The 27,274-nt window shown below is 44.4% G+C and overlaps 1 protein-coding gene across 12 annotated transcripts in view; it reads left to right on the forward strand.

The window, feature by feature from the left end:
* Nucleotides 1-27,274, forward strand: part of NEDD4L (NEDD4 like E3 ubiquitin protein ligase) — a 382,390-nt gene that overhangs the window by 346,154 nt on the left and 8,962 nt on the right. For 8 of the 12 annotated variants that reach the window (XM_040421065.1, XM_040421069.1, XM_040421071.1 and 5 more), the window contains 10 exons: nt 236-313; nt 3,359-3,413; nt 9,242-9,298; nt 14,406-14,464; nt 18,025-18,090; nt 22,598-22,827; nt 24,719-24,840; nt 24,958-25,028; nt 25,575-25,670; nt 26,244-26,317. In XM_040421065.1, coding sequence (XP_040276999.1) covers nt 236-313; nt 3,359-3,413; nt 9,242-9,298; nt 14,406-14,464; nt 18,025-18,090; nt 22,598-22,827; nt 24,719-24,840; nt 24,958-25,028; nt 25,575-25,670; nt 26,244-26,317 — 908 coding nt within the window. The remainder of the gene's footprint in view (nt 1-235; nt 314-3,358; nt 3,414-9,241; nt 9,299-14,405; nt 14,465-18,024; nt 18,091-22,597; nt 22,828-24,718; nt 24,841-24,957; nt 25,029-25,574; nt 25,671-26,243; nt 26,318-27,274) is intronic. The other 4 variants (XM_040421066.1, XM_040421067.1, XM_040421060.1 and 1 more) reach the window with 1 other exon arrangement.

Consider the following 27,274-nt stretch of genomic DNA (forward strand, 5'->3'; position numbering starts at 1 on the left):
TAGTGAGTACAGCTCTGAAGTATAATACATATAGATATACTGTATGAACTGTGAAATTATGAAGACACGTTGTAATGAAAGCTTTTCTTTCCACCGTGGCAACAACGTCTTGTCATTTTAATTATATATAATAGATGAACTACTAGATATTTAGATCTGTGTGATAACTAAACCTCTTCACTGTGTGTATATCCGTATAATTACTGTATATTAATCACATTTATGTATCTCACAGGAGGATCCGCGCTTGAAATTCCCTGTACACATGAGAACCAAAGCTTCTTTAAATCCCAACGATCTGGGACCTCTACCGGTGAGTATGTGACATCGCTCTGTGATGTTATCTAGATTATCTTGCTACCAGTTACAACCAGAACACGGTACACAGTCTTTTTTTTCCAAATCCATTCTTTTTCTGATTATAAGATTTAATTTTTTTCTGTCCTATGTTTGGCCATCTTACCTGAGCTCTTGTTAACAGCATCTAGAGATAAGTTTTACAGCAGCCTGCATGCACCATAGGAAACTAGTGTTTGGAGATGTTCTATGACTTCTGTGGAATCTGTGTGGAGGTCATTGTGTAGGGAGGGGGAGTAGATAAGCCGTGACATCACCTATTTTTAATGGTGGATCCTATGTTATTTACATGTAGGTGTTACCTGTCACTTTAATCCTCCCTGGTGATGATAATGAGATGACTATGGGCTCATTGGTCACAATTAGACCCCTAGCAGACGAGCGTTTGTCACGCTGTGAGTCCGCAGCGTAGCTCCAGGCCTGAACTCCCAGCGCTGCCGGGGGTCACACATCATTATATTGATTTATGATGCTATGTAACCCTTACAGTTCTGGAATGTATTGGATAACACTGGCAGCATTATGTCAGTGTTATCCAATACACTCCAGAACTGTAAGGGTTACATAGCATCATAAATCAATATAATGCTATGTGACCCCCGGCAGCGCTGGGAGTTCAGGCCTGGAGCTACGCTGCGGACTCGCAGCGTGACAAACGCTCGTCTGCAAGGGGTCTTAGAGTTGAGTGAAGCGAGCTTTGGATACTTAAACAGAAGTCGCTTCGTTCAGAACTTCGGACTAATACTGTACGGAGATTCGTCTCCGTACAGTGTTAGAATCTATGGGCTCCGATTAGCCGAAGTTAGTTATTAACGAAGACGCGCCTGACTTTGTTGAATAACTTCAGTATCTGATTTTTTAAGTGGAAAACCACTTTAAAACGGATCTCCGTACAGTATTATTCCAAAGTTTTGAAATGAGCGACTTTAGTTTAACCCTTTCAGCCCCGGAGGATTTTTTATTTATTTTTTTGCGTTTTCGTTTTGAGCTCCCTGCCTTCCAAGAGACATAACTTTTTTATTTTTCGGTTCACATAGCCATATGAGGGCTTGATTTCTGCGGGACATGTTGTACTTTCGAACGCCACCATTTAATATTGCATATGATGTAGTGGGAAGCGGGAAAAAAATCCTAAAAAAATCCTTCGATGTACGATAAAACTGACCAGTTACTTTTATTCTACAGGTCAGTACAAATCTGGCGATGCCTTATATGTATAGTTTTTCTTGCGTAATGATGGTGATAAAAAAATTTTTTAAAGTGGGGAAAAAAAATCGGTTTTATTTTTTTGGCGCCATATTTTGACTCTAACTTTTTTGTAATTATGTGTATGGAGCTGTATGGGGGCTCATTGTTTGCGGGGCGATCTGTACTTTTCTTTGATACCATTCTGGGGTGTGTGTGACTTTTTGATCACTGTTTATTGAATTTTTTGTAGAAAATGAAACGACCAAAAACGGCGAATCGGTCATTTGGACACTTTTTTTTCGTTTTGCAGTTTGCCGTATCAGAAATATATTTTTATACTAGGGGCATTTTCGCACATCGCGACATCCATGATGTGCATTTTTTAAATTTTTTTCATTTTTATTTTGGGATTTGAATTTTTATGTTTTTTTATTTCTTTTTTTAAACTTTTTTTTTTATTACACTTTTTTATAGTTCCCATAGGGAACTATAACAATCAATCATCTGATTGCTATTATCATAGACTCCAATGCACTTGCATTGGAATCTATGATGATTTTACTACTTTCCTATGGAGCCCTATTACAGGCAAGGGCTCCATAGGAAATACTATACAGCAGCCTCCTGTCATTCACGAAGACAGGGGCTGCTGCACACACGCTCCGGCTCCTCCGATTGCCACACGGGAGAGCCGGAGCACAACTGAAAGTGCGCACTTTGTTTTCAGCGTGCGTAGATGCCGTGGTCAGGATTGACCACGGCATTTGAGGAGTTAAATGTCTGCGATCGGCATTACTGCCGGTTGCGGACATTAGCCGCGGGTGTCTGCTATAAGAAGCAGGCGGCCTCCTTTCGGCTATGGCGCCCGCAGCGGGCAGGAGCGGGCGCCATCTTTAAAGACCCGGCCAGCGCTGGTCGGAAAGGGGTTAAGCATCCGAAGCTCGTTTTGCTCAACTTTAGTCACAATGAAAACTGTAGATTTGAGGATTTATTTAACTATGGATAATGTTAAATTTATTTTAAATTTTAAATTATTTTGCATAAAAACTTGATTCAAAGTTCAAAAGTTCACTTACTGATGACATTCGCTTTACTTCTCGTTTCAATTCCAAACAGTTTTCAAGATGTGTGCTTGCGGTCAGTGCAAGAGAGCACGCCTACTACATTCAGATAGTCCTGCTCTCTGCTGAGAAGTGGATACAGTTGTATTGAGTCTAGACCATGCTCTGTGAGCCCGGACTCCAGACTGATACATTGTAACAAACTAGTACAGTTGTATCCGGTCTAAACAATGCTCTGTGAGCTAAACAGCTCGGACTCCAGACTGATACATTGTAACAAACAAGCAGAGTTGTATCCAGTCTAGACAACCCTCTGTGAACTAAATACATTAGCAGTAGCTGCGCGAATCTCTCTGCTAGTTTGCTACAATGTATCAGTCTGGAGTCCAAGGGTTTAGCTGGCAGAGCATTGTCTAGACTGGATACAATTGTATCCACTTCTCAGCAGGTCTAGCTATGGACAGGATTACTGCCTCTGAATGTAGACAATAGGGTTGTTATTCACTGACAGCAAAGTAATATCTTGAAAATTGTGATCCCTGAACCTATAATTATTCCATGTGGGAAAGCTGAGCAGCCCCCACTGTGGGAGCAGTAACTGGGACCCTACCGGTGAATGGCTGTATATCTTCTGGTCATTTTTAAGACATTCGTTAGGAGTTGACATTTTTTGTTCAGGGAAGTGCAGTCATCAAAGCCTTGGACATTATTTGCCATTATTTGTAATGAATCTTTGTCCCTTTCTTTCTCAGCCGGGCTGGGAGGAGAGGATACACTTAGACGGCAGAACCTTCTACATAGATCACAGTGAGTAATGCTCGGGCTGATGTGGACATTGTTTTGGGGCAAGCACAAAACGTTCAAGGGAAACATTCAAAATCGGAGAAGAGTAAAATGGGAACTACCGCGCACATACATGTTTATTGGGCACAGTTCTACTTTAACAACATGGTTGCCCAGCTTATAGTATGATGATGCAGAACTAAAGAGAGTTAGAATTAGACATCATGCATATCACATTGACATCCGATCAGCGGAGCTGCACCATGTCTGACAATCCCAGCTTTTACTTGATATAATTGCACTGCACCCCGCTGCTCCTGACAACCCCAGCCTAGCGCTGCCTGACAAACTGAACATATTACTATGCTCCACCGTGTCTGACAAAGCCGCTATTACAAATCCAGCCGAAAGCATCTGACAGACTGAGCTCTGGAACATATATAAGAACTATATAGTACAGTTGAAGCAATCTTTATCTTGACACTTCAATTTACCTTTAGTGGCTTTTGTTGTGTCAATTTAAAATCTAATGCAACAGTGTATTAGTGTCGAGCTTTAAAGCGAACCTTTCACCAGGATTTCACTTAATAAACTATTACCAGTACCTTATAGATTATCCTCATTGTGTTTCAATGCATTCTTGTGCCGCTTTCCTGGGATGTATATTCATGAAAAAAACGACTTATAAAGTCCTCGTCTCCAGCTCCTGAAGTCACGCTAGAAGTCAAGGGGGTAGCCCTTCCCTCACTCCAGGCTGTAACTCCCCTGCCCTAACCCCTCCTCTAAGTAGTGTAACTGACACCCGGCTCAGTCGCGGGACCGCGCTTGTACAGGCGCATGCGCCGTCGGACTCAAGCGCGATCCTGTAACTGAATTGCGCGTGAGGAAGAGAAGACAGGCAGGCATCGGGGACGGCGCATGCGCGATTCAGTTACAGGATCGCGCATGAGTCCGACGGCGCATGCGCCGCCTGTACAAGCGCGGTCCCGGCGACTGAGCCGGGTGTCAGTTACACTACTTAGAGGCGGGGTTAGGGCAGGGGAGTTACAGCCTGGAGTGAGGGGAAGGGCTACCCCCTTGACTTATAGCGTGACTTCAGGAGCTGGAGACGAGGACTTTAAGGCCTCTTTCACACTTGCGTTGTCCGGATCCAGCGTGTACTCCACTTGCAGCGTACTCAAGTTGTGTATAATAGGTGTTTCTGGGTGATGTAGTGCAATAGACACTAACCTGGTACGGCTGACTCTCTGCATAGGCAGGTGATGGTAGAAATTGTTCGTGACGCCAGTGCCAAGTAAACGGTGGCACGCCGTTTGCGGATAGCAGGAATAAATTGAGGAACACGTGGTATTAAAGCAGAACTCCAACTTTAGTAGTTTTCATGCAGAGACAATATTGGAATCGCAGTTCCTTGGCATACAGTCGATTTTGTAATACGGTTGATGCAGGCAATACAGATTTAACAAGGTTATTACAGAGTGTTGAACACAGGACTTGCAGTACAGGAGCTTGCACTCTATTTCTGTCTGATCCTGGAATATAGCAAATCTTCTCCAAGGCCCATTAACCTAATTCTGGCTTTATATCCTTGGCTGTAGCTTTATAAAGTACCTCCTCTGTTCTTTTGAGTACCTCTTGCTTCTCTGCACTTTGCCTCTGTCTCTCTCGGCTTCCTTAGACTCTTTCCTTTAAGTATTCCTGTTTCTGCATAAGGGAATTCAGGAGGAGAACCTTCCCCTGATAGCAGGCTTCAGGCCTGGACTGGTTTCTGACATCGTCTAATCTCCAACTGCAGATCACAGACACTAGACTCTGTCTCCCTTCTACTTCCCTGACTGGGCCTTATATAAACTAGGGCTCTCTAGCTCCCTCCAATGACTAGAAGCTGGAATGACACCCCTAGCAGGCCTGTACATGCAAGTTTCACAGTAACAGGGAAATACATAGCATTACATTACATGACATTTTGTAAAACTGACATATACCAACTTCTCCATAATTAAGGAGGGACGACAGCACACCAAGTGACCTTTGGTAGTGACGGGTATTACAGTCCCCGTACACTACAACTCCACTTGCCGGAATTACACTCCGGATCCGGAAAAACGCAAGTGTACTGAAAGCATTTGAAGACGGAACCGTCTTCCAAATGCTTTCAGTGTTACTATGGCACCCAGGACGCTATTAAAGTCCTGGTTGCCATAGTAGGAGCGGGGAGCGGTATACTTACAGTCCGTGCGGCTCCCGGGGCGCTCCAGAATGACGTCAGAGCGCCCCATGCACATGGATGACGTGATCCATGCGATCACGTCATCCATGAGCGTGGGGCGCCCTGACGTCACTCTGGAGCGCCCGGGGAGCCGCACGGACGGTAAGTATACTGCTCCCCCGCTCCCCGCTACACTTTACCATGGCTGCCAGGACTTTAGCGTCCCGGCAGCCATGGTAACCATTCAGAAAAAGCTAAATGTCGGCTCCGGCAATGCGCCGAAACGACGTTTAGCTTAAGGCCGGATCCGGATCAATGCCTTTCAATGGGCATTAATTCCGGATCCGGCCTTGCGGCAAGTGTTCCGGATTTTTGGCCGGAGCAAAAAGCGCAGCATGCTGCGGTATTTTCTCCGGCCAAAAAACGTTCCGTTCCGGAACTGAAGACATCCTGATGCATCCTGAACGGATTTCTCTCCATTCAGAATGCATTAGGATAATCCTGATCAGGATTCTTCCGGCATAGAGCCCCGACGACGGAACTCTATGCCGGAAAAGAACAACGCAGGTGTGAAAGAGACGTTTTTTTCATGAATATACATCCCAGGAAAGCGGCACAAGAATGCATTGAAACACAATGAGGATAATCTATAAGGTACTGGTAATAGTTTATTAAGTGAAATCCTGGTGAAAGGTTCGCTTTAAGTTAAAGGGGTATTCCCATGTTGCATATCGATGGTAATATTGCTAGGATATGCCACCCCGGGCTGCTATCAGGGCAGTACTGACGGTACTGCAGTCAGGGGCCCAGCAGCTACTATTAACTTCAGTGTAGTGATTATTCATGAAGCTGTTCTGGATATGGGTTGGGCCCTCGCCCAGGACATAGACTTTTACTAAAGAAATTATTTTACTCCAGACCTTATGTATGGCAGACAAATGAGTTACCATTACACTACAGACCTGCCCTGTTGGAAGTGTTCACAGGCATAATATTTAAATAAATAGTATATTACTGAAAATGTGCCATTTACCAGTCACGATGAATAATATGTTCACTATATTGTACAGCTAAAAGCTTATCGTTACATAGATGACAAATACTCTCTTGTGATATTTCATACGAAGTATGTTACAACAATTATAATGGTTTTTGCTTCATTTATTTTCTGTAGTAACAATAACTTTGCAGAAAATTATAAGGATTACTTTACAGATCTTGGTGGGATTTGAACCCCACACCTTCTGTGCAGCAGACAGAAGCCTTAGGCCCCTTTCACACGGGCGAGTATTCCGCGCGGATGCGATGCGTGAGTTGAACGCATTGCACCCGCACTGAATCCTGACCCATTCATTTCAATGGGGCTGTGCACACGAGCGGCGATTTTCACGCATCACTTGTGCGTTGCGTGAAAATCGCAGCATGCTCTATATTCAGCGTTTTTCACGCAACGCAGGCCCCACAGAAGTGAATGGGGCCGCGTGAAAATCGCAAGCATCCGCAAGCAAGTGCGGATGCGGTGCGATTTTCACGCATGGTTGCTAGGTGACGATCGGGCTGGGGACCCGATCTGTATTATTTTGCCTTATAACGTGGTTATAAGGGAAAATAATAGCATTCTGAATACAGAATGCAAAGTAAAATAGAGATGGAGGGGTTAAAAAAAATTAAATTAACTCACCGAGTCTACTTGATCGCATAGTTGCGGATCTCTGTCTTCTTCTGTAATGTTGAGCTGCCGGCTAAGGACCTGTGGTGACGTCACATCACATGATCCAATCACATGGTCCCTCACCATGGTGATGAACCATGTGATTGGACCATGTGATGAGCACAGTGACGTCATCAAAGGTCCTATTCCTGTGCACAGCAAAGAAGAAGACAGAAGAGATGCCGGGCTGCGCGATCAAGTGGATTAAGGCGAGTTAAATTATAATATTTTTTTTTAACCCCTCCAGCCCTATTGTACTATGCATTCTGTATTCAGAATGCAATTATTTTCCCTTATAACCATGTTATAAGGGAAAATAATACAATCTACAGAACACCTAACCCAAACCCGAACTTCTGTGAAGTAGTTCGGGTTTGGGTACCAAACATGGCGATTTTTCTCACGCGCGTGCAAAACGCATTACAATGTTTTGCACTCGCGCGGAAAAATCACGCATGTTCCCGCAACGCACCTGCACCTTTTCCCGCAACGCCCGTGTGAAACCAGCCTTACCCACTTCTCTGCTGTCGGCTACATGCACATGAATGTATTTTGTTTCCATATCCGTTCCGTTTTTTTTTGCGGATTGGATGATGACCCATTCATTGCAATGTGTCCGCAAAAAATGTGGACAGCACACCGTGTGCTGTCCGCATCCGTTTGTCTGTTCCGTAGCCCCGCAAAAAAAATATAACCTGTCCTATTCTTGTCTGTTTTACAGACAAGAATAGGCATTGTTACAATGGATCCGCAAAAAAATGGATGCAGTACGGATACGTATTTTTTGCGGATCAGTGTTTTGCGGACAGTCGTCTGAATGTAGCCATAAGGATAGGATTTTACCTGAATAACTCGTTACACTTAAACTGTACTTTTTTAAGCACAGAAAATCATGTCTTTCTAATAGAGCAGTTCTGTAGACTAGTGGTAAGTCTTTTGCTTGCTATACAGATAGTTTGCGGTTCAAATCCCACCTAGGCCTGAGAAATAATTATTTTGCTTAAAATTATGGCAGAAAAATTTAATTTCTACTTTCCAGCTTTTATGGTAAAAGTTACATTGTTCTGCAAATTTAATGTTACTAAAAATGGAGCAAAAATCATTACAATAAATGCATTTTTGTGACATACGGTACTTACTATTAAATATCACAAAACAGCATTTGGTGTCCCTGTAATCACCATAAGGCTACATGCACGTGACTGTCATCCGTATGCTGTCCTCATCCATATGTCTGATCCGCAAATTATAGAACATACTTGGCTGCAAATTGAGGATTGAAGTCACTGGGTCTCAAACAAAATGCGGGATGCACAAGGCTTATATCCATATTTTATGGATCTGCGTTTTTCAGATTGCAAACCGGGAATGGACGTGTGCTGCGTGAGGCCTTATCCCTGCAATATAGTGACCACATTATTCAGGGTGATCAGTAAACAGCATAAATAGAAATGGTGCCATTTTTTTCCTTTCCTTTAACCCATAATAAAAGTTGATAGAAATGAAAATCTTACTGATGTGTACTGCAGAATGGCCTGATGCAAAAAATAAAATAAAAATGATGGCTATGAATGTGAGAAGGGCCAGAGGGTGGGAGGGGGCCACACAGTTTGCCTTTAACGTGCCCTAAAATTCCTGATGGAATTATATAGGTGCGAGACCCGCCTCTGGGACCCACTCCTATCTCCAGAACGTGGCCACTGAAGTAAAGGCGGAGCAGCCACCCTCTGTTCACCGCTGCATGTTATGTAACAGTGCTGCACAGACTACAATACAAAATGCAATGCATTTTAATGTAGCGTCTTTATTGCCACCTAGTGGCCGTGAGCAGTATTGCAGTCTTGTGTGTTTTTGGCTCGTTTGGGATTCCAGCCATAAGGAATCTCCCCGTACAGATGTCAGGATGTGAATGTGATCTTACTCTCTATTCAGGAAGTCAAGGTTTGATGTGTGGAGACAATGGTAACGGACGTTTAGTGCCCTCTTACGGTACTGTACTTTCCTACATACCATGCAGTGCTTGCATTTGACCTTCCCTGAAACTTTTCAGTTTGGGTTTGCGGAAGATTAACAAGTTTTGCGATTTCTTTTATTTAATTACAGATTGTATTGACTTATGATGTATGTTTGGTTTGCCGCACACAAGAGATATGGGAAAATAAGTCGAGCAGTGAGTTCTTATCACAAGGCCAATGCATTTGATGGGGAACACTCAAGAAGTCAGGCCTGCAAGGCAAGAAGCTGAAGCAAAGGGGCTGGACCTTTGCCAATCAGATATTGATAGGCTATCAGTAACAAGGTCCAGGATTAGAGAAACATGTCTGCTTTCTTCCATAAACAGCGCCACACCTGCCAATGGGTCATGTCTGGTATTGCAGCTCACCTCCACACCTCCATTGAAGTGAGTCTTGCAGAACTTCAGTACTACGTTCAACCTATAAGTCTGGCACTGTTTTTGGAAGAAGGAATCTCTATTTTTCTCAATCTGATTAATTTCTTAAAGGCTTATTTCAAGAATAGGACAGGTTATATTTTTTTGGCGGACCACGGAACGGAGTGCTGTCCGCATCTTTTGCGGCCCCATTGAAGTGAATGGGTCCGCGTCCGAGCCGCCAAAACTGCGGCTCGGATGCGGACCAAAACAACGGCCGTGTGCATTAAGCCTAAAGCTTAAAGGGGACGTCCGAGTTCAGAGTTAATAGAGGGGAGGTCCTGTGTTTGGGACCCTCTTCTATTAGAGATCAGATAGAAAGATCATCACTTCCTCTCTGGAGGGCATTACAAGGACAGCTTATTGATTTTAATGGGAATTGTGTAATTCTTCATTTCCCCTGTGGTGGCGCTGCAGGAGAATTGAACACTTGCTCAAATGATAATAATAATTTCAGGCGCCCTTTGTGATAGTCCCTATGTATGTGGGTAAAATAGCTCCTAATATGAGAAACCCCCCCAAAATGCCTTAACTTCTAGTCTGAGCCTAGTCTGGATTGGGGGGGGGGGGTACCTTCGCTGATTCTTGGCAGGTAGGACATTGCTGCATGGCCAGTGTGATAAAACCAATGTCCTGACTTTATTTTCGGATCGTGGCATGGTTGATTTTATCTGTACACATTAATACACCTCCAGGCGGTTTTTCTTTTCCACTCTGGTCTCCGTGTATGCACCATTGTTTTAACTAGTGTGATTGTCTTTTTAATATTATTGCAAAGTGACTTAGAGGTACGGAACGCCCCCCGCCTGCACATAATGGGCGGTACTGCTAACACGGAGAGAGGTGTAATTTTTCTCTCCTGTGCCCAAATTTTAAATCTGGACCGTGTTTTCCAACCATAATATGCTGGGTGGCTTTGTCCAGTACCAGGGACATAATTATAATTAAAATGGCCGGATATCATGTACAATGTTCCCTCTTAGCCTTTATCGTATTGAGCAGTAAGGGCCCCGATCTTTGTACCTCTAAGCTAGACAATCTGAATAAGATGTAACTGTATAGCTCCTATACAGTGGCCAAGTGGCTACACCAAAATCCCTGCGGGTCTAGGGTATTAAAGGGGTTATCCAGGCTGCTGATATTGATGACCTATCCTGAGAATGGGTCTTCAATATCAGAAGGCAGTAAAACCCCTTTAATTAAATCCGTATCGACATCCCTGGTAGTCTCAGGTAGTCATAGGGTGTATGACTACTGGGGTCTAGAGCAGAACAGAAGTTAGTGTCAGCATCCATGGTGGTCTAGGGCCAGGAAGGGCTTAGTGTCAGAATCTCTGGTGGTCTATGGTAGTCATGACATGTATTGGGACAACCCTGGCTGTAGAGCAGAGAAAGATTTAAGCATCTCTTGTGGTTAAGGGCAAGGAAGGGAGTAGTATCAGCATCCCTGTCGCTGTAGAGTACTCATGGAGTATATAGTAACAACCTTGAAGTCTAGAGCAGAGAAAAGGCTATGGAACCCTGCTGGTCTGAGCAAAGGAAGGGATTATTCTTAACATCCCTGGTGGTCTAGGGCCAGGAAGGGCTTAGTGTCAGAATCTCTGGTGGTCTATGGTAGTCATGACATGTATTGTAACAACCCTGGCTCTAGAGCAGAGAAAGATTTAATCATCTCTTGTAGTTAAGGACAAGGAAGGGATTAGTGTCAGCATCCCTGTTGCTGTAGAGTACTTATGGAGTATATAGTAACAACCTTGAGGTCTAGAGCAGAGAAAAGGCTATGGAACCCTGGTGGTCTAAGCAAAGGAAGGGATTGTTGTTAACATCCCTGGTGATCTAGGGTAGTCATGGAGTGTATGTATAGCAACTGTAGAATCTAGAGCAGAGAAAGAGTTAAGCATCCCTACGGGGGCTTAACATCAGCAGCCCTGGTGGTCTATTAGTCATAGTGTGTATTAACAACCCTAGAGACCAGAGGAGAGAGAGGGGTATGCAACCCTGGTGGTCTAGGACAATAAAGTGGTGTTAGCGTCTGTGGTGATCTAGAGCAGTAAAGGGGGTAAAAGCCAGGATCTCTGTTGATCTAGGTCAGTGAACCTAGGTCAACACCTGGTGTCCAGTGGGTTACTCACTTCTCCAGGCTCCAACCTTGTCTCTGCAGCAGGAAGTTGACCACTGATTGTTTCGCCACCTGTAGTGATCACAGAGATTAGTGCTTAGAAGCTATAACTAGGGTTGAGCGAACCCGAACTGTAAAGTTCGGGTTCGTACCGAACTTAACATTTGAGTAAAAGTTCGGGTTCGGTGTTCGGGTAATATTAATATACCATCGGATTGGAGTTTTCTCCAATTCGATGGTATATTTTAACTTGAAGCGTCCCCATCACCATGGGAACGCCTCTATGTTAGAATATACCATCGGATTTGAGTTAGATCGTGAAAACTCAGATCCGACAGTATATTCTAACACAGAGGCGTTCCCATAGTGATGGGGACGCTTCAAGTTAGAATATACTGAGAACTGTGGACATAACGGCCCCCTGCTGCCTGGCAGCACCTGATCTCTTACAGGGGGCTGTGATCCGCACAATTAACCCCTCAGGTGCTTCCAGGCAGCAGGGGGCTAGACCCCCCTCCCTCCTCAGTATTAAAATCATTGGTGGCCAGTGCGGCCCCCCCTCCCTCCCCAGTATTAAAATCATTGGTGGACAGTGCGGCCCCCCCCATTAAAATCATTGGTGGCTAGTGCGGCCTCCCCACCCCCTATTAAAGTCATTGGTGGCTAGTGCGGCCCCCCCACCCCCACCCACCCCCTATTAAAATCATTGGTGTCCAGTGCGGCCTCCCCTCTCCCCCCCTAATTAAAATCATTGGTAGCAGCAGTTCCGATCGGAGTCCCAGTTTAATCGCTAGGGCTTCGATCGGTTACTATGGCAGCCAGGACGCTACTGCAGTCCTGGCTGCCATGGTTACTTAGCACTTTTAGCAGCATTATACTTGCGTGCGCTGTCTGTGGCCGGCCGGTGCTCCTCCTACTGGTAAGTGAAAGGTCTGTGCGGTGCATTGCTTATAGAACAGACCTGTCACTTACCAGTAGGAGGAGCACCCGGCCGGCCACAGACAGCGCACGTAAGTTTAATGCTGCTAAAAGTGCTAAGTAACCATGGCAGCCAGGACTACAGTAGCGTCCTGGCTGCCATGGTAACCGATCGGAGCCCCAGCGATTAAACTGGGACTCCAATCGGAACTGCCGCTCCGCTGCCACCAATGATGGGGGGGGGGGGGGAAAGAGGGGAGGCCGCACTGAACACCAATGATTTTATTAGGGGGGGGGAGAGGGGAGGCCGCACTGGACACCAATGATTTTAATAGGGGGGGGGGCCGCACTAACCACCAATGATTTTATTAGGGGGGGGGGGGCCGCACTGGCCACCAATGATTTTAATACTGGGGAGGGAGGAAGGGGGGAGCCACACTGGCCACCAATGATTTTAATACTGGGGAAGGAGGGGGGTCTGGCACCCAATCTCTTACAGGGGGCTGAGATCCGCACAATTAACCCCTCAGGTGCGGCACCTGAGGGGTTAATTGTGCAGATCACAGCCCCCTGTAAGAGATCGGGTGCTGCCAGGCAGCAGGGGGCAGTTATGTACACAGTTCTTAGTATATTCTAACTTGAAGCGTCCCCATCACCATGGGAACGCCTCTGTGTTAGAATATACTGTCGGATCTGAGTTTTCACGATCGTGAAAACTCAGATCTGAAAAAGCTAATACTATTATTTTCCGTTATAACCATGTTATAACGGAAAATAATAAAGTGAAGTTCGGGTCCCCATTGACTTTAATGGGGTTCGGGTTCGGGTCCAAGTTCGGATCAAGTTTGGGTCCCGAACCCGAACTTTTTTTTTAAGTTCGGCCGAACTCCCCGAACCCGAACATCTAGGTGTTCGCTCAACTCTAGCTATAACTAAACAGCTGCAGTGTTTTCTCTATGATCAGGCAGAGCGCTCCAAACCTTCAGTCATCCACTGGAGCAATGAAAGAAAAAAAAAAATGCTAGGAATATAGTAAATCTTAACCACTTTATAAATCAAAAAATTCTGCAGCTTTCTAGTGTATGATACTTTGTGTTTCAATTCCTCATAATTTTCAACGTCCCTGCTTGCTGTCTCTGAATAAGAGCCTACTATTTTTACATCCAGAGACTGAAAACCTTTAGAGACCTAATACTCCTCATAGTTGAGAGTTTGTTATAATTGTTTGCCGTTGACAACACAAATCTCTCTCTCTCTCTTGTCCTTAATGTTTGCTACAGTGTATCAGTGCAGATAAAATGCATCAGCCCGGGCTGTTTTGCCTCACGCAGCTTCCTCAGATTTTGCATTCATTTGAATGGCAGAGATGGCAGTATATTTCTTCTCCTTTACTACTGTGTATCTAGACAGATGTGCCAGTCAGTGGGTAAGCTGAGTGGGGGTGTGAGATCATACGGTACAGCATGGGTGTTTATGTAGCAGTGTTGTGTGACACCATTGATTTTGTCAGATTTTTGGATTGTACTAAAATGTGGGAGCCGCTCAGCGTTGCCTGATATCTCAGCTCTGCGGAGATCCTCCAATTTGGAATGATTTATAATGGAAATTCTCTGTGCACTTCATTTGCAGATAGCAAACTAACACAGTGGGAAGACCCGCGGCTACAGAATCCGGCAATCACTGGGCCGGTAAGTAATCAAGAAGAGAAGGAGTTGTGTCAGATGAAAGTTAAAAGGACTTAATGAGATTGGGAAACGTTCCGGCTTTCTTCCAGAAACAGCGCCACTCTTGTCTGCAGGCTCTCTTTGGTATTGCAGCTCAACTGCACTCACTTCAGTAAGGCTGAACTGCAATACCACACACAGCCTATAGACAAGAGCGCTGCTGGTTTTAGAAGAAAGCTGCAGTGTTTTTCTAATGCAGGCCAACGCTGTATGATTTATAGTGAAGCTTCACCAACTCCAGGTGCTATAGTCTGAAAAAGCTGTCATCTTTGTAATGTATCTTTCATAGGTTTTTCACCATTTCCACGTAGGCTACATTGTTTTTACGTTATAGTGTAGAACCAATAAAACTATTCCTAGATGGAAACCATCAACAAGTAGTTGATGGATTTTGCAGCTGTTTGATTTTTATTCTAAGCATTGAGTTATTTCCTGGTGTTGTCCACCCGGCAGCACATACTGTATTGAACGCAACACCTCGTCATGTGGGGTCTTCCCTTTATGTAGAGGTTAGTACCTAGCAAAAATAGTTCAAGGATGGAAAACCGGTTAACCAGCGGCAGGGTAATGGGGGTTCAAGGCCAATTGTGCATGTCCACTACGTGGAGGCACCACCTCACAACGTATAGAACTTAAAGGGGTTCTCTGGGCATTTCACTTAGGCCTCATGCACACAGCCGTTGTTTTGGTCCGCATCCGAGCCGCAGTTTTGGCAGCTCAGATGCTGACCCATTCACTTCAATGGGGCTGCAAAAGATGCGGACAGCACTCCGTGTGCTGTCCGCATCTGTTGCTCCGTTCCGTGGTACGCAAAAAAATATATAACCTGTCCTATTCTTGTCCGTGTTGCGGAACACACACTGACACCATCCGTGTTTTGCAGATCCGCGATTTGCGGACCGCAAAACACACAACGGTCGTGTGCATGTAGCCTTAATTACTACTTTGTACTAACCTGTGGAAGGAAGATTTTTTGCATAGTACTCACTTGTCCTTCGCTCCCCTGATGACGCCGTCTCCACTGCCACAGACTGCAGTCTCTTCTGCCTGGGTCCCAGCTGAATGTGTGTGCTTCTTTCCCTGTTCAACTGCTTTAAGAAGCGCACACATCCAGACAGGGCCTAGGCAGAAGAGCATGCAGCCTGTGGCAGCGGAGACGGCGGCATCGGGAGCCAGCGATGGGTAAGTACTATGCAAAAAATCTTACTTCCACAGGTTAGTACAAAGGACTTATTAAAGGGATATTCCGGTTACGTTGTTATCCCCTTTCCTACCGCTGGGACCCCCACTGATCACGAGAACAGTGCAGTCCCCCTGAAATGAATGGAGCGGCCGGTTGAGCATGTGTGCGGCTGCTCCATTCATTTCGCAGTACATGGCTATCTCCGGAACTCCTGTAGAAGTGAATGAAACGGCCACACGCTTGCCCAATCGGCCGTTTCATTCATTTCAGGGGGCTGCAGGGGTACGGACCCCCATTTTCAGGATCGGTGGAGTGGTAGCACCACCATCGATCTAGTATGTATCCCCTATCTTGTAACCTAAATACTCCTTTAAGTGAAATGCCCAGAGAACCCCTTTAAAAAGTCTGCTGCTAATGTCTAACGTATTTATAATACGTGCCCTGGGTATTCATTGGTTAATGCGTTGGACTGTAGGGTGATATGCGGGTTAATGAATCGGAATCGCACACCATTCACAGCAAGGCACTACTATGCACTCAAAGTACTAACAGGAAAACGCATAATAAAGCCGATTCGGCAGTGGCAGCTCGCTGACAGTTTCCGATTGTGATTATTTTTTTTTTATTAAATTTTTTTTAAAATACTGCACAGTAAAATAAATGAGAACCAGTCAGAATGGTAATGAAAAGTATATTGCACGTAAGCAAGATGTGTGCTGGCTATAGATCCCATGTAATCCTTGTTGGTGCGTCACTTTAATTGTTAGATTCCAGGAAGTTACAAATGACTTAATTTAAAGGGGAGTCCGGTTTGGAGGTCATGGACTGGGTCTAGTATATACTGTACATAGTCATTGGTCATTTGCAGGCAGTTTGGCACCGGCGCTCTTTTACTAGATGCCAGAAACGTTGTATGATTATCATCATCATTCTTGCTGGATGATTACTGTTACTGTGCTTCTTCCACCGGCAGCACTAATTTTAAATGTGGAGATCTGGCCGGTCAGTCCGGTGTTAACTGGGAAACGGAGACGTCTTCAGCATGTGTCTAGGGGCTTGTAGTTGCTAGGTAGAACATACACTCTGCTATGTGAGGGCAGCTGTGACTTCTGGTTTATCCATCTGGACGCTCCACAGGGTTCTTTCTTTATCATCCCTTTGACTCTCTATGCAAAAAAATCATGGCTTTCCGGTTTCCACATTGTAGATCTTACTAAATGTGACGATTATTTTAAGCATTATATCATTTTGGTCACGTTTACATATAGAGTTAATGTACATAAAACGTTAAATCACTACATTACATTATTTATCTTGAGTCACATCCTTTATTATACTCCAGAGCTGCACTCACTATTCTGCTGGTGGAGTCACTGTGTACATACATTACTTATCCTGTACTGATCCTGAGTTACATCCTGTATTATACTCCAGAGCTGCACTCACTATTCTGCTGGTGCAGTCACTGTGTACATACATTACATTACTTATCCTGTACTGATCCTGAGTTACATCCTGTATTATACTCCAGAGCTGCACTCACTATTCTGCTGGTGGAGTCACTGTGCACATACATTACATTACTTATCCTGTACTGATCCTGAGTTACATCCTGTATTATACTCCAGAGCTGCACTCTCTATTCTGCTGGTGGAGTCACTGTGTACATACATTACATTACTTATCCTGTACTGATCCTGAGTTACATCCTGTATTATACTCCAGAGCTGCACTCACTATTCTGCTGGTGGAGTCACTGTGTACATACATTACATTACTTATCCTGTACTGATCCTGAGTTACATCCTGTATTATACTCCAGAGCTGCACTCACTATTCTGCTGGTGCAGTCACTGTGTTCATACATTACATGATCTTGCACTGATTCAGAATTATAATCTTTATAGACTTCCTAGTATCCCCTGCTTGTTCATTCTCTGCACACAGTTTGGTCTTGTGATTTGGATTGTCTTCACTTCAGTATAGTACTCTGATGTGACTGACATGAAAGAGGGAGTCCTTTGGAGATGTCATACTGGGCCATGCGTAGTTTTGCCACCCAGGGCAGAATGGTTCTGTGATTGTTTTCTCTCTATGTCCTTGGACCAATTCTCTGCCCCATTACTTGCAGTTCCTCTGGAGAGAGGAGCGCTGCACAGGTTCTCCAGTCCAGTAGGAAAGGGCATGAGACTGACCAGGGTTGCACCCCCCCCCCCCACCCCCCATCCGTCTTTCTAAGGGTCCTATAGCTAGTATTTTCGTTTGTTTATTCTTATTTTTTTACAATATCATGCAATGAAAGAAATGAATGATCTGAATTGTGACTTCAATTGTCTTCCAGGCCGTCCCCTACTCCAGAGAATTTAAACAGAAATACGACTATTTCAGGAAGAAATTGAAGAAACCTGTAAGTGTCTCAACACATTTGTGTTTTGTAATGGTCAAAATGTATCACTTCCTTAGGACCATGTAAGAGGAAGGTGATATTGGTCACGACTGTTAGATATTTTGCGTTTCTTGTATCAGAGATAAGAGATGGCGGACTGGGGCTGTGACTGAGGTCACTGTGGCTAGTTTAGTAGGCCATCGCTTTAATATAGGACTCCATGTCTTGTATGATGGGGCATTGTCGCTGAATATTATGGGATACCATAGCTAATATTAAAGGGATTCTGTCACCTCTTTTTACCCTATAGAGCTGCAGACATGCACGGCTAGATCGCCGCTAGCATGTCCGCAATATACCTGTCCTATAGCTGAGTGGTTTTATTGAGGCTGATGCCAGCACAGGGAAGGAACACTATGCCGGCACTGCGCATGCACGAGCTCGCGCACCGCGAGATTACGACGATCTGACTTCGTGAGCAAGGAGGAGATTCGTGGATACAGGCAGTGCTGGGCTCCTTCACGGGGGACGTGGCTGTGCTCCAGAACGGTTAGTACAGCCCCTTGGGCTCCTTAACAGGCTGATTTACATATATATAAAATCATTTCTTACACTCAATAAAACCACAGGACAGGTACTGTATATTGCGGACATGCTAGCGGCGACACCATGGATAGTATAATGGGGCACCATGGATAGTATAATAGGATACCATGGCGAATATAATGGGGCACTATAGCTAGTATAGTAAGGCACCATAGCTTATATAATGGGGCACTGTGTCCATTATATTTGGAACACTGTAGCTAGTAAAAATGGGCATTGTGGCTAATATAATGGAGGCTAATATAATGGAATACCATGGCTAGTATTATGTAGCATAAGGGCTAGTATAACAGGACACAGGCTAGTATAATGGAGCACTATGAACAATATAATGGTATACATATCTAATGTAATGGGACACTGCGTAGTATAGTGGGGCACCGTGGCTAGTATAGTGGGGCACCGTGGCTAGTATAGTGGGGCACCGTGGCTAGTATAGTGGGGCACCGTGGCTAGTATAGTGGGGCACCGTGGCTAGTATAGTGGGGCACCGTGGCTAGTATAGTGGGGCACCGTGGCTAGTATAGTGGGGCACCGTGGCTAGTATAGTGGGGCACCGTGGCTAGTATAGTGGGGCACCGTGGCTAGTATAGTGGGCCACCGTGGCTAGTATAGTGGGCCACCGTAGCTAGTATAGTGGGCCACCGTGGCTAGTATAGTGGGCCACCGTGGCTAGTATAGTGGGCCACCGTGGCTAGTATAGTGGGGCACCGTGGCTAGTATAGTGGGGCACCGTGGCTAGTATAGTGGGGCACCGTGGCTAGTATAGTGGGGCACCGTGGCTAGTATAGTGGGGCACCGTGGCTAGTATAGTGGGGCACCGTGGCTAGTATAGTGGGGCACCGTGGCTAGTATAGTGGGGCACCGTGGCTAGTATAGTGGGCCACCGTGGCTAGTATAGTGTGGCACCGTGGCTAGTATAGTGTGGCACCGTGGCTAGTATAGTGTGACACCGTGGCTAGTATAGTGTGGCACCGTGGCTAGTATAGTGTGGCACCGTGGCTAGTATAGTGTGGCACCGTGGCTAGTATATAATTATAGGGTACTGTAGTTGTGAGCACTACATCTGTGTCATTATGCTGTACCTACCTTCCTTGTATGGATTACCCCCTGTAGGGAGCAGACCTTATACTAATTTTTAAGAAGGTCAATTGGCAAAGTCCATTTATATTTGAGTGTCAGTGAATTCTGTAATTAGGATTAGAATTGGTTCCATCCATTTTTGGTGAAACTTGCAGGAAGATACCGCCTGGTGTGCCATGTATGTACTGATGTAGCAGAGCTGAGCCTGTCGTTTAACTGTTTTGAGGCTCTATGGTCTCTTAATCATAAGATTTATTGGACCTAAAGGGGGTGTCCACTTTTCCAATCCCATTTTGACCAAAGGATCCTCCAATGATTAGCTGATCCTGGGATCTCCTGATGATTGGACGCTCATGGATCAGCTGTAATCAGGCGTTCAGCTCCCCTGCAGCGCCACCACAGGGAAAATAAAGCATTACACAGGTTCTTCTGACATGTTTCATTAAAACGGTAAACTTAGCTATAATTTGACAGTGCTATGTAAACCGTGCATAGGTTCATAATATCTGCCCCATACAAGTCCGAATACCCAATACCAGTGGTTTCCAACATATATGGGCTGAGCCTGTTGGGTGTTGTAGTTTTGCAGGCACCGGTATGAGACCATTATAGGCCCATATCTTATAACGCTCCAGTCCTGCTCAGAACACAATTGTGATGCAGATAAAGTGTTTGTCATCTGCAAAGTAATTTGTTCTTTTTATCTAACGAGTCGAGAAGCCTCTTATTTATTTCTGCTAATTAAGGAGCGCTGATAAACGATGAGGATTGTTGTCTCCACAAAACAATTAGTGTCATTGTTCTCACAATTTGCAATTATGATTAAAATGACTACTTAAAAGACAAATGATGAACTTCACGTTAATGGATTTAGTGCTCAGTGGTGCCAGATTTCACTTGCAATTCCTTGCGGTGTTCCTCTGCTTCAGTTAAAGGGGTTTTCTGGGAGTAGAAAATTGACGACCCAGGATAGATTATCAGTATCTGATCGTTGGGGGTCCGACACCCAACTCCCTGCTGATCAGCTGTTTAAAGATACCGCAGTCTCCGGCATACCTCCAAATTTTCCAAATGAACAAAGAGGGACATGTTGTGCGGCGTGCAAAGCATTTTTTCCGCACTAGGCCACGCCTCTAACGCCACCCAAAACATAACCATGTACCCAATCCCAACCACTTGAAAGGCCTAGGAAGAGCACCAAGGCCGCTTCGAAAATTAATAATAACCTATCCCAGAATAGGTCATCAGTATCAGATCGGTTCAGGTCCAACTTCCAACATCTAGCTGTTCAAAGGAGGCATGGCACTTGAGTGAATGCTGCAGCCTGTACCTCGGCCTATGACTTCACATCCTTCAGTCATATGGTTCAAGTGAATGAGCTGCAATACCAAGCACGTCCACTGTATAATGTGTGGCGCTGTGCTCAGAACAGTAAGGGTCCATTCACACGTCCGCAATTCTGTTCTGTATCTTGCGGAACGGAATTCCGGACCCATTCATTTCTATGGGGCCACACTATGTGCTTTCCGGATCCGCACTTCCGGGTCCACAAATCCGTTCCCGAAAAAAATAGAACATGTCCTATTCTTGTCCGCAATTGCGGACAAGATTAGGCATTTTCTATTATAGTGCCGGCGATGTGCAGTCCGCAAAATGCGGAACGCACATTGCAGGTGGATCCGCAAAACACATACAGATGTGTGAATGGACACTAAGAAGAGGCCTCAGCGCTATGTATACCCAATAACTGATAGACAGGCGTGGCGGGAGTCGGAGCTGGACCAGCCTGATATTGCTGACCTATCCCGAGGATAGGTCATCAGTGTTTAACTCCTGGAAAACCCCTTTAAATGTTTGATTTTGTCATTTATGGGAGGGAAGCACAGAAAGTCTGGTTAACTTTTTCTCGGTCTTATGGGGCTGTCCGCTATTTTTTACCATTTTTTTTAGGGCAGCCACACAGGGAGTTTGAATCCAATACGCTTCCACAAAAATCGGAGTTACCCAACATCCTATGGGGGGTTCTGATTGGGGGACGTGACTACCCCCATAGGCTTAATAAAACTAAACAGAAAAAAATTCTCCCCAATATAAAAAATCTGGTTCTTTCATCCCCATAGACAGTAGGCTGTTGGCGGATCCTACCATTCTTGGTCCATCATCCTTTTGGAGCTGGCCATTTAGATTTGCTGTTGTGGAGTCCTAGAGGCGCAGGGGTTGAAAAGCTCAGTTGTTATTGTGACTGTTACCTTTTGAATATATTTACAATTTTTTACTCTAATTTTGTAAAGTGGTGATTTTTTGGGGGGGTCATTTCTTGTTTATTTCTCCATTCACATCCCAAGCTACCCAATATATTGTGCTGATTTAGCAGAGATCAATTATTGTAGGAGATTAAGCAATGGTTACGCGGATTATAACTGGTAGAAAATATGTCCAATTCTGTCCAAATAACTGAGTTTTTCCCAGGGGCAGCCGATACTGTCACTGTCACTTTGGAGGGGACTAGAGCATATAATAAAATAAAGCTCAAGTATTCATAGTGGCCAAGTGTTCCAAATTTGCCGTGACAGTCCTGGCAAATGTGGGCTGTCCCAGGCAGAAAGCAGGCGGAGCTAACAAACTTGTGGGTGGGGTCAGGCCACTCCCAGAGGCATGGCTTAAATGCCCCAATTTAAGTCTGCATATTATGTGTGTCTAGATTGTGGTCAGGATATTGTTTTGAAGGTAGAGTGTTCCTTTTATGGTGTAGCCCTCTCTGGACTGTATTTGGAATCGCGTTTTAGCGAATTTGTTGAATAAACTTGATCCGTTTCTCATCTAACCATCCCTTTTTCAGGCTGACATACCAAATAGATTTGAGATGAAGCTTCACAGAAACAGCATCTTTGAAGAATCCTACAGAAGGATAATGTCCGTGAAGAGGCCCGATGTCCTGAAGGCCCGACTCTGGATAGAGTTTGAATCGGAAAAAGGCCTGGATTATGGCGGCGTGGCCCGCGAGTGGTTCTTCCTGTTGTCCAAAGAGATGTTCAACCCGTATTATGGGCTTTTTGAATACTCTGCTACGTAAGTCACTTATTAAAGTGTGGGGGGTCAAATGGCTGAGCACACGGTAGCTCCTACACACTAATATAATGTTAAAGGGGTTCTTCGCAAACTATTTAAAATGGCCGCCAGCATCCTTTCCTAGAATGTAAGTAGGACCGGTTGCCAACACTTGAGGAGCTGCCTAGAGGGGGATCACTACACTGCTCTATAATAGACGGTAATTTTGCGATCCTGCTTCCGATATGCCATCATGGCTGAGCAGCCTGACAGGAACACTCCCCAATATGTAGTATAGGCAAGGGCTGAGCGTAGTGTGTATTGAGGCCTCCCCCAGTCAATGCTGCAAGTGGTGACAACCAGACTTGATCACATTCTAGTAAAGGTTGCTGGCAGGCTTTTTAAATCATTCCCCTTTATGACCTGTCCACAGCTGTCCTCCTCTTAAAGGAAAAAGTTTCTGTGCACTGCAGTCCACCCATTGCATTTATTATTCTGGTTGCCCAGCTATGATCCAACTCCAGCTCTACCATGTCTGTCTCGTACCCTGGTGCCCAAAACTGTACATGATATTCCATGTGCGGCCTGAATACTGCATGTGCAGCTATGATGCATTCAATTATTTTATTAACTTTTGCAACAGCTGACTGGCACTGGTTGCTTCAGTTTACCATTCACTAATATCCCCAAGTCCTTTTTCATATCCGTTTTACCCTTTATATTCATATTTAGTGTGTAAGGGTGATTATGTATTTTCCTTTCCTAAAAGCATCATGTTAGGGCCCTTTTTACATGGCAGTGAACCTTCATTCGCCCGAACATTGCCCTGTGGAAACATGCCCACGATCACCCAACAAATGAGCAAATGCTCAAGTGTCAGGTGATGGCATCTTGTATGTGTTATTTGTTGGCAGCACATCACCTTCTATCACAATATGGTGCTCGTTACCAAGAAGAATATCTTTAAAGGGGTTATCCAATGTATAAAATATGCCCCCCAATGCCCGGGCTCCTCATATATATTGTACGTACCCCGATACCTGCGTCACTCCTGATCTCCTCACGGCCGTTGCTGCATCTCGTTTTTTGCGTTCCGTATACGGAACCATTTATTTCAATGGATCCTCAAAAAAAAACGGAAGGTACTCCTTATACCTTCCGTTTCCGTTTTTCCGTTCCGTTCAAAGGTAGAACATGTCCTATTATTGTCTACATAACGGACAAGGATAGGACTGTTCTATCAGGGGCCGGCTGTTCCATTCCGCAAAAAACAGAATGCACACGGACGTCATCCGTATTTTTTGCGGATCCGTTTTTTTCGGACCGCAAAATACTGAAAAAGCCATACGGTTGTGTGCAAGAGGCCTTACAGCTAGATTCTCTGCCCAGGCCTCCAACTTATCCCAATCCATCTCTGCTTTAGGCCTCTTTCACACGACCGTATGGCTTTTTCAGTGTTTTGCAGTTGTTCCGTTTTTTTTTTTGTTTCCGTTGTGTTTCCGTTCCGTTTTTCCGTATGGCATATACAGTAATTACATAGAAAAAATTGGGCTGGGCATACAATTTTCAATAGATGGTTCCGCAAAAACGGAACGGATATGGAAGACATACGGATGCATTTCCGTATGTGTTCCGTTTTTTTTGCGGACCCATTGACTTGAATGGAGCCACAGAACGTGATTTACAGGCAATAATAGGACATGTTCTATCCTTCAACGGAACGGAAATACGGAAACGGAATGCATACGGAGTACATTCAGTTTTTTTGGCGGAACCATTGAAATGAATGGTTCCGTATACGGCCCATGTACAGAATGCCAAAAACAGCCCGTAAAAGGGGGTGGGGGAAACTGTTGTGTGAAAGAGCCCTTATACACGTGTAGTTACTCACCTTCGGTATGTCTCTCCATAGGGACAATTACACCCTTCAGATAAACCCAAACTCCGGTCTTTGTAATGAAGACCACCTCTCGTATTTCACATTCATCGGGCGGATTGCCGGCCTTGCAGTGTTCCATGGGAAACTATTAGATGGTGAGTGAAATCCTCTAGGCTTCCTTCATCTTGTATTTCACTACTATGCTGGTTCACTTTTCTTCTTTGCTTTGCTATTTGTTTTTTTTCTTTTTACCTTTTTGTTTCCTTTTTTAGGTTTCTTTATTCGCCCATTCTACAAGATGATGTTGGGAAAACAGATAACATTGAAAGATATGGAGTCTGTGGTATGTCCTTTTATAAGAATATATTTGGGGCGGGTTCAGGATGTCCATTAGTGTTGTATGGATCTGCAGTGCGGCACTCATAGTATCCTACGGGGTTTATATTTGTATGGGAACTAGGGTTGTCCACTGTGTACGTACATCTCAGTAACGCTGTGCACTAGTGTGTAATGCCATAAGAACCTGCTAAATCACCTTGAGGCTATCCTCAGCCCACATGGAGCCCATGGATAGTGCCAGTGTCCATAGCTTCTACAAGAGAAGGCTTTGGTATTTTTACTGTGCATGTGCTGAAAGCGTTCATGGTGCACATAGAGGATGCCCATCACTACCTGGATATCCACTATCTGCGCCTGCGCTGAAAGCCTTTGATGCATGCCCAGTAAAAGAAAGAAGAGCAATCTTGGAAAGGCTATGGATGTCAGTACTTATTTACATCGCTACCCGTAGGCACCGAGGGGACGGACAACTAAGGAATGTGCTCCTGATCCATGTGATGAGGTTGGATCTCGGGTCGTATTTAGTGGGATATGTCTTCTTTTTTTGCAGGATAGTGAATATTACAATTCTCTAAAATGGATCTTAGAGAATGACCCCACTGAGCTGGATCTCAGGTTCTGTATAGATGAAGAAAACTTCGGTCAGGTACGTGAATGTGCACGGGTTTGTGATGGTGGGTAGATAGACATTGGATTTCTCTTCTTCCTTGCGATATACAGGCTGGAAGTGTCATCCCATTATCATTAGAGAGTGAAATTATTCTGCTGCTGGAGACTAGATAGGCAGGATTATACAACTGAACTCAGCAGAGGGGAGAGCGTTATAGAGTAGGTGCTACCGACATGGGTGCAGAGGTAGCAGCCGCACCAGGGCCCTGCTGTCCGAGGGGAACCAGAGGCCCCTCTACCTCAAGAGAAAACACCAGTATTATGGGTGGCACATGGTGAGTGAGGCTCTGGTACAGATCTCGGTGCCACCAGTTACACCCTGGCTACTAAAGATCTCTCTCCAGATGGACAGTTGGAACAAGATATAAAGTTGTTCTCCACCCGGAGCTCATCCTCTATGCCGTCAATTAGTGGTAGTGTAGAGCCTCCTTTAAAATAGTTAGAACATGGTAAATATACAGATATCAGCTGTGACCCTATTTGAAATGTTTGAAAGTAGGAGGATGGAAATCTCGGCATCCTGTACTGTACTGGTATTTTTGCTTTTCAGACTTATCAGGTTGACTTGAAACCAAATGGGTCAGAGATGGTGGTGACGAATGACAACAAGAGGGAGTACATTGAGTAAGTGTTCTACTTCATAGGAGCAGGACTAATCCTTAATACACATCATATACACATACATTCACAGATCATATACCTATACCTCATATACATACACATGGTACAGGCATATCTTACCCACATATCATATATGTACACAAACATGCCACATACACATATATATCATATACATACACACCATACACAGATCATATACCTATACCCCATATACATGGTACATGCATATCATACTCGCATATAATATACAAACACTTCAGATAATACACATTATACACAAACATACCACATATACATCATATGCATACACATAGGGTACATCATATACACATCTCATAACATCATACATATATACACACACATCATCATATACATATATCATACATAAACACACATCATATACATAGATCATATACCTATACCTACGTGCATATCCTACCCACATATCATATACTTACATGTCATACACAAACATTCCACATGCAGTATATATCATACACACATATCATATACATACATACATAGACATCATACACAAACATACCTGATACACATCATATGCACACACATACATCATATACACATATCTCATACACATACACAGATCATATACCTATACCTGATATACATGCACATCATACACAACCATACCTCATACATATATATATATGTGTGTGTGTATATATATATATATATATATATATATATACATACACACCCACACACCATCATCATATACGTATATCATACATAAACACACATCATAGATCATATACCTATATGTCATATACCCCCATATCATATACTTACACATCATACACAAACATACCACATACACATCATGCATACACATGGTAAACGTCCATCATACCCACACACTATAAACATACATACATACATGTCCTAGACCCACACAACATACACTTACACATTATGTACACTAAATGCTACAGCACTACC

The sequence above is a fragment of the Bufo bufo genome, chromosome 2 (genome assembly GCF_905171765.1).
Source record: "Bufo bufo chromosome 2, aBufBuf1.1, whole genome shotgun sequence".
NCBI lineage: Eukaryota > Metazoa > Chordata > Amphibia > Anura > Bufonidae > Bufo > Bufo bufo.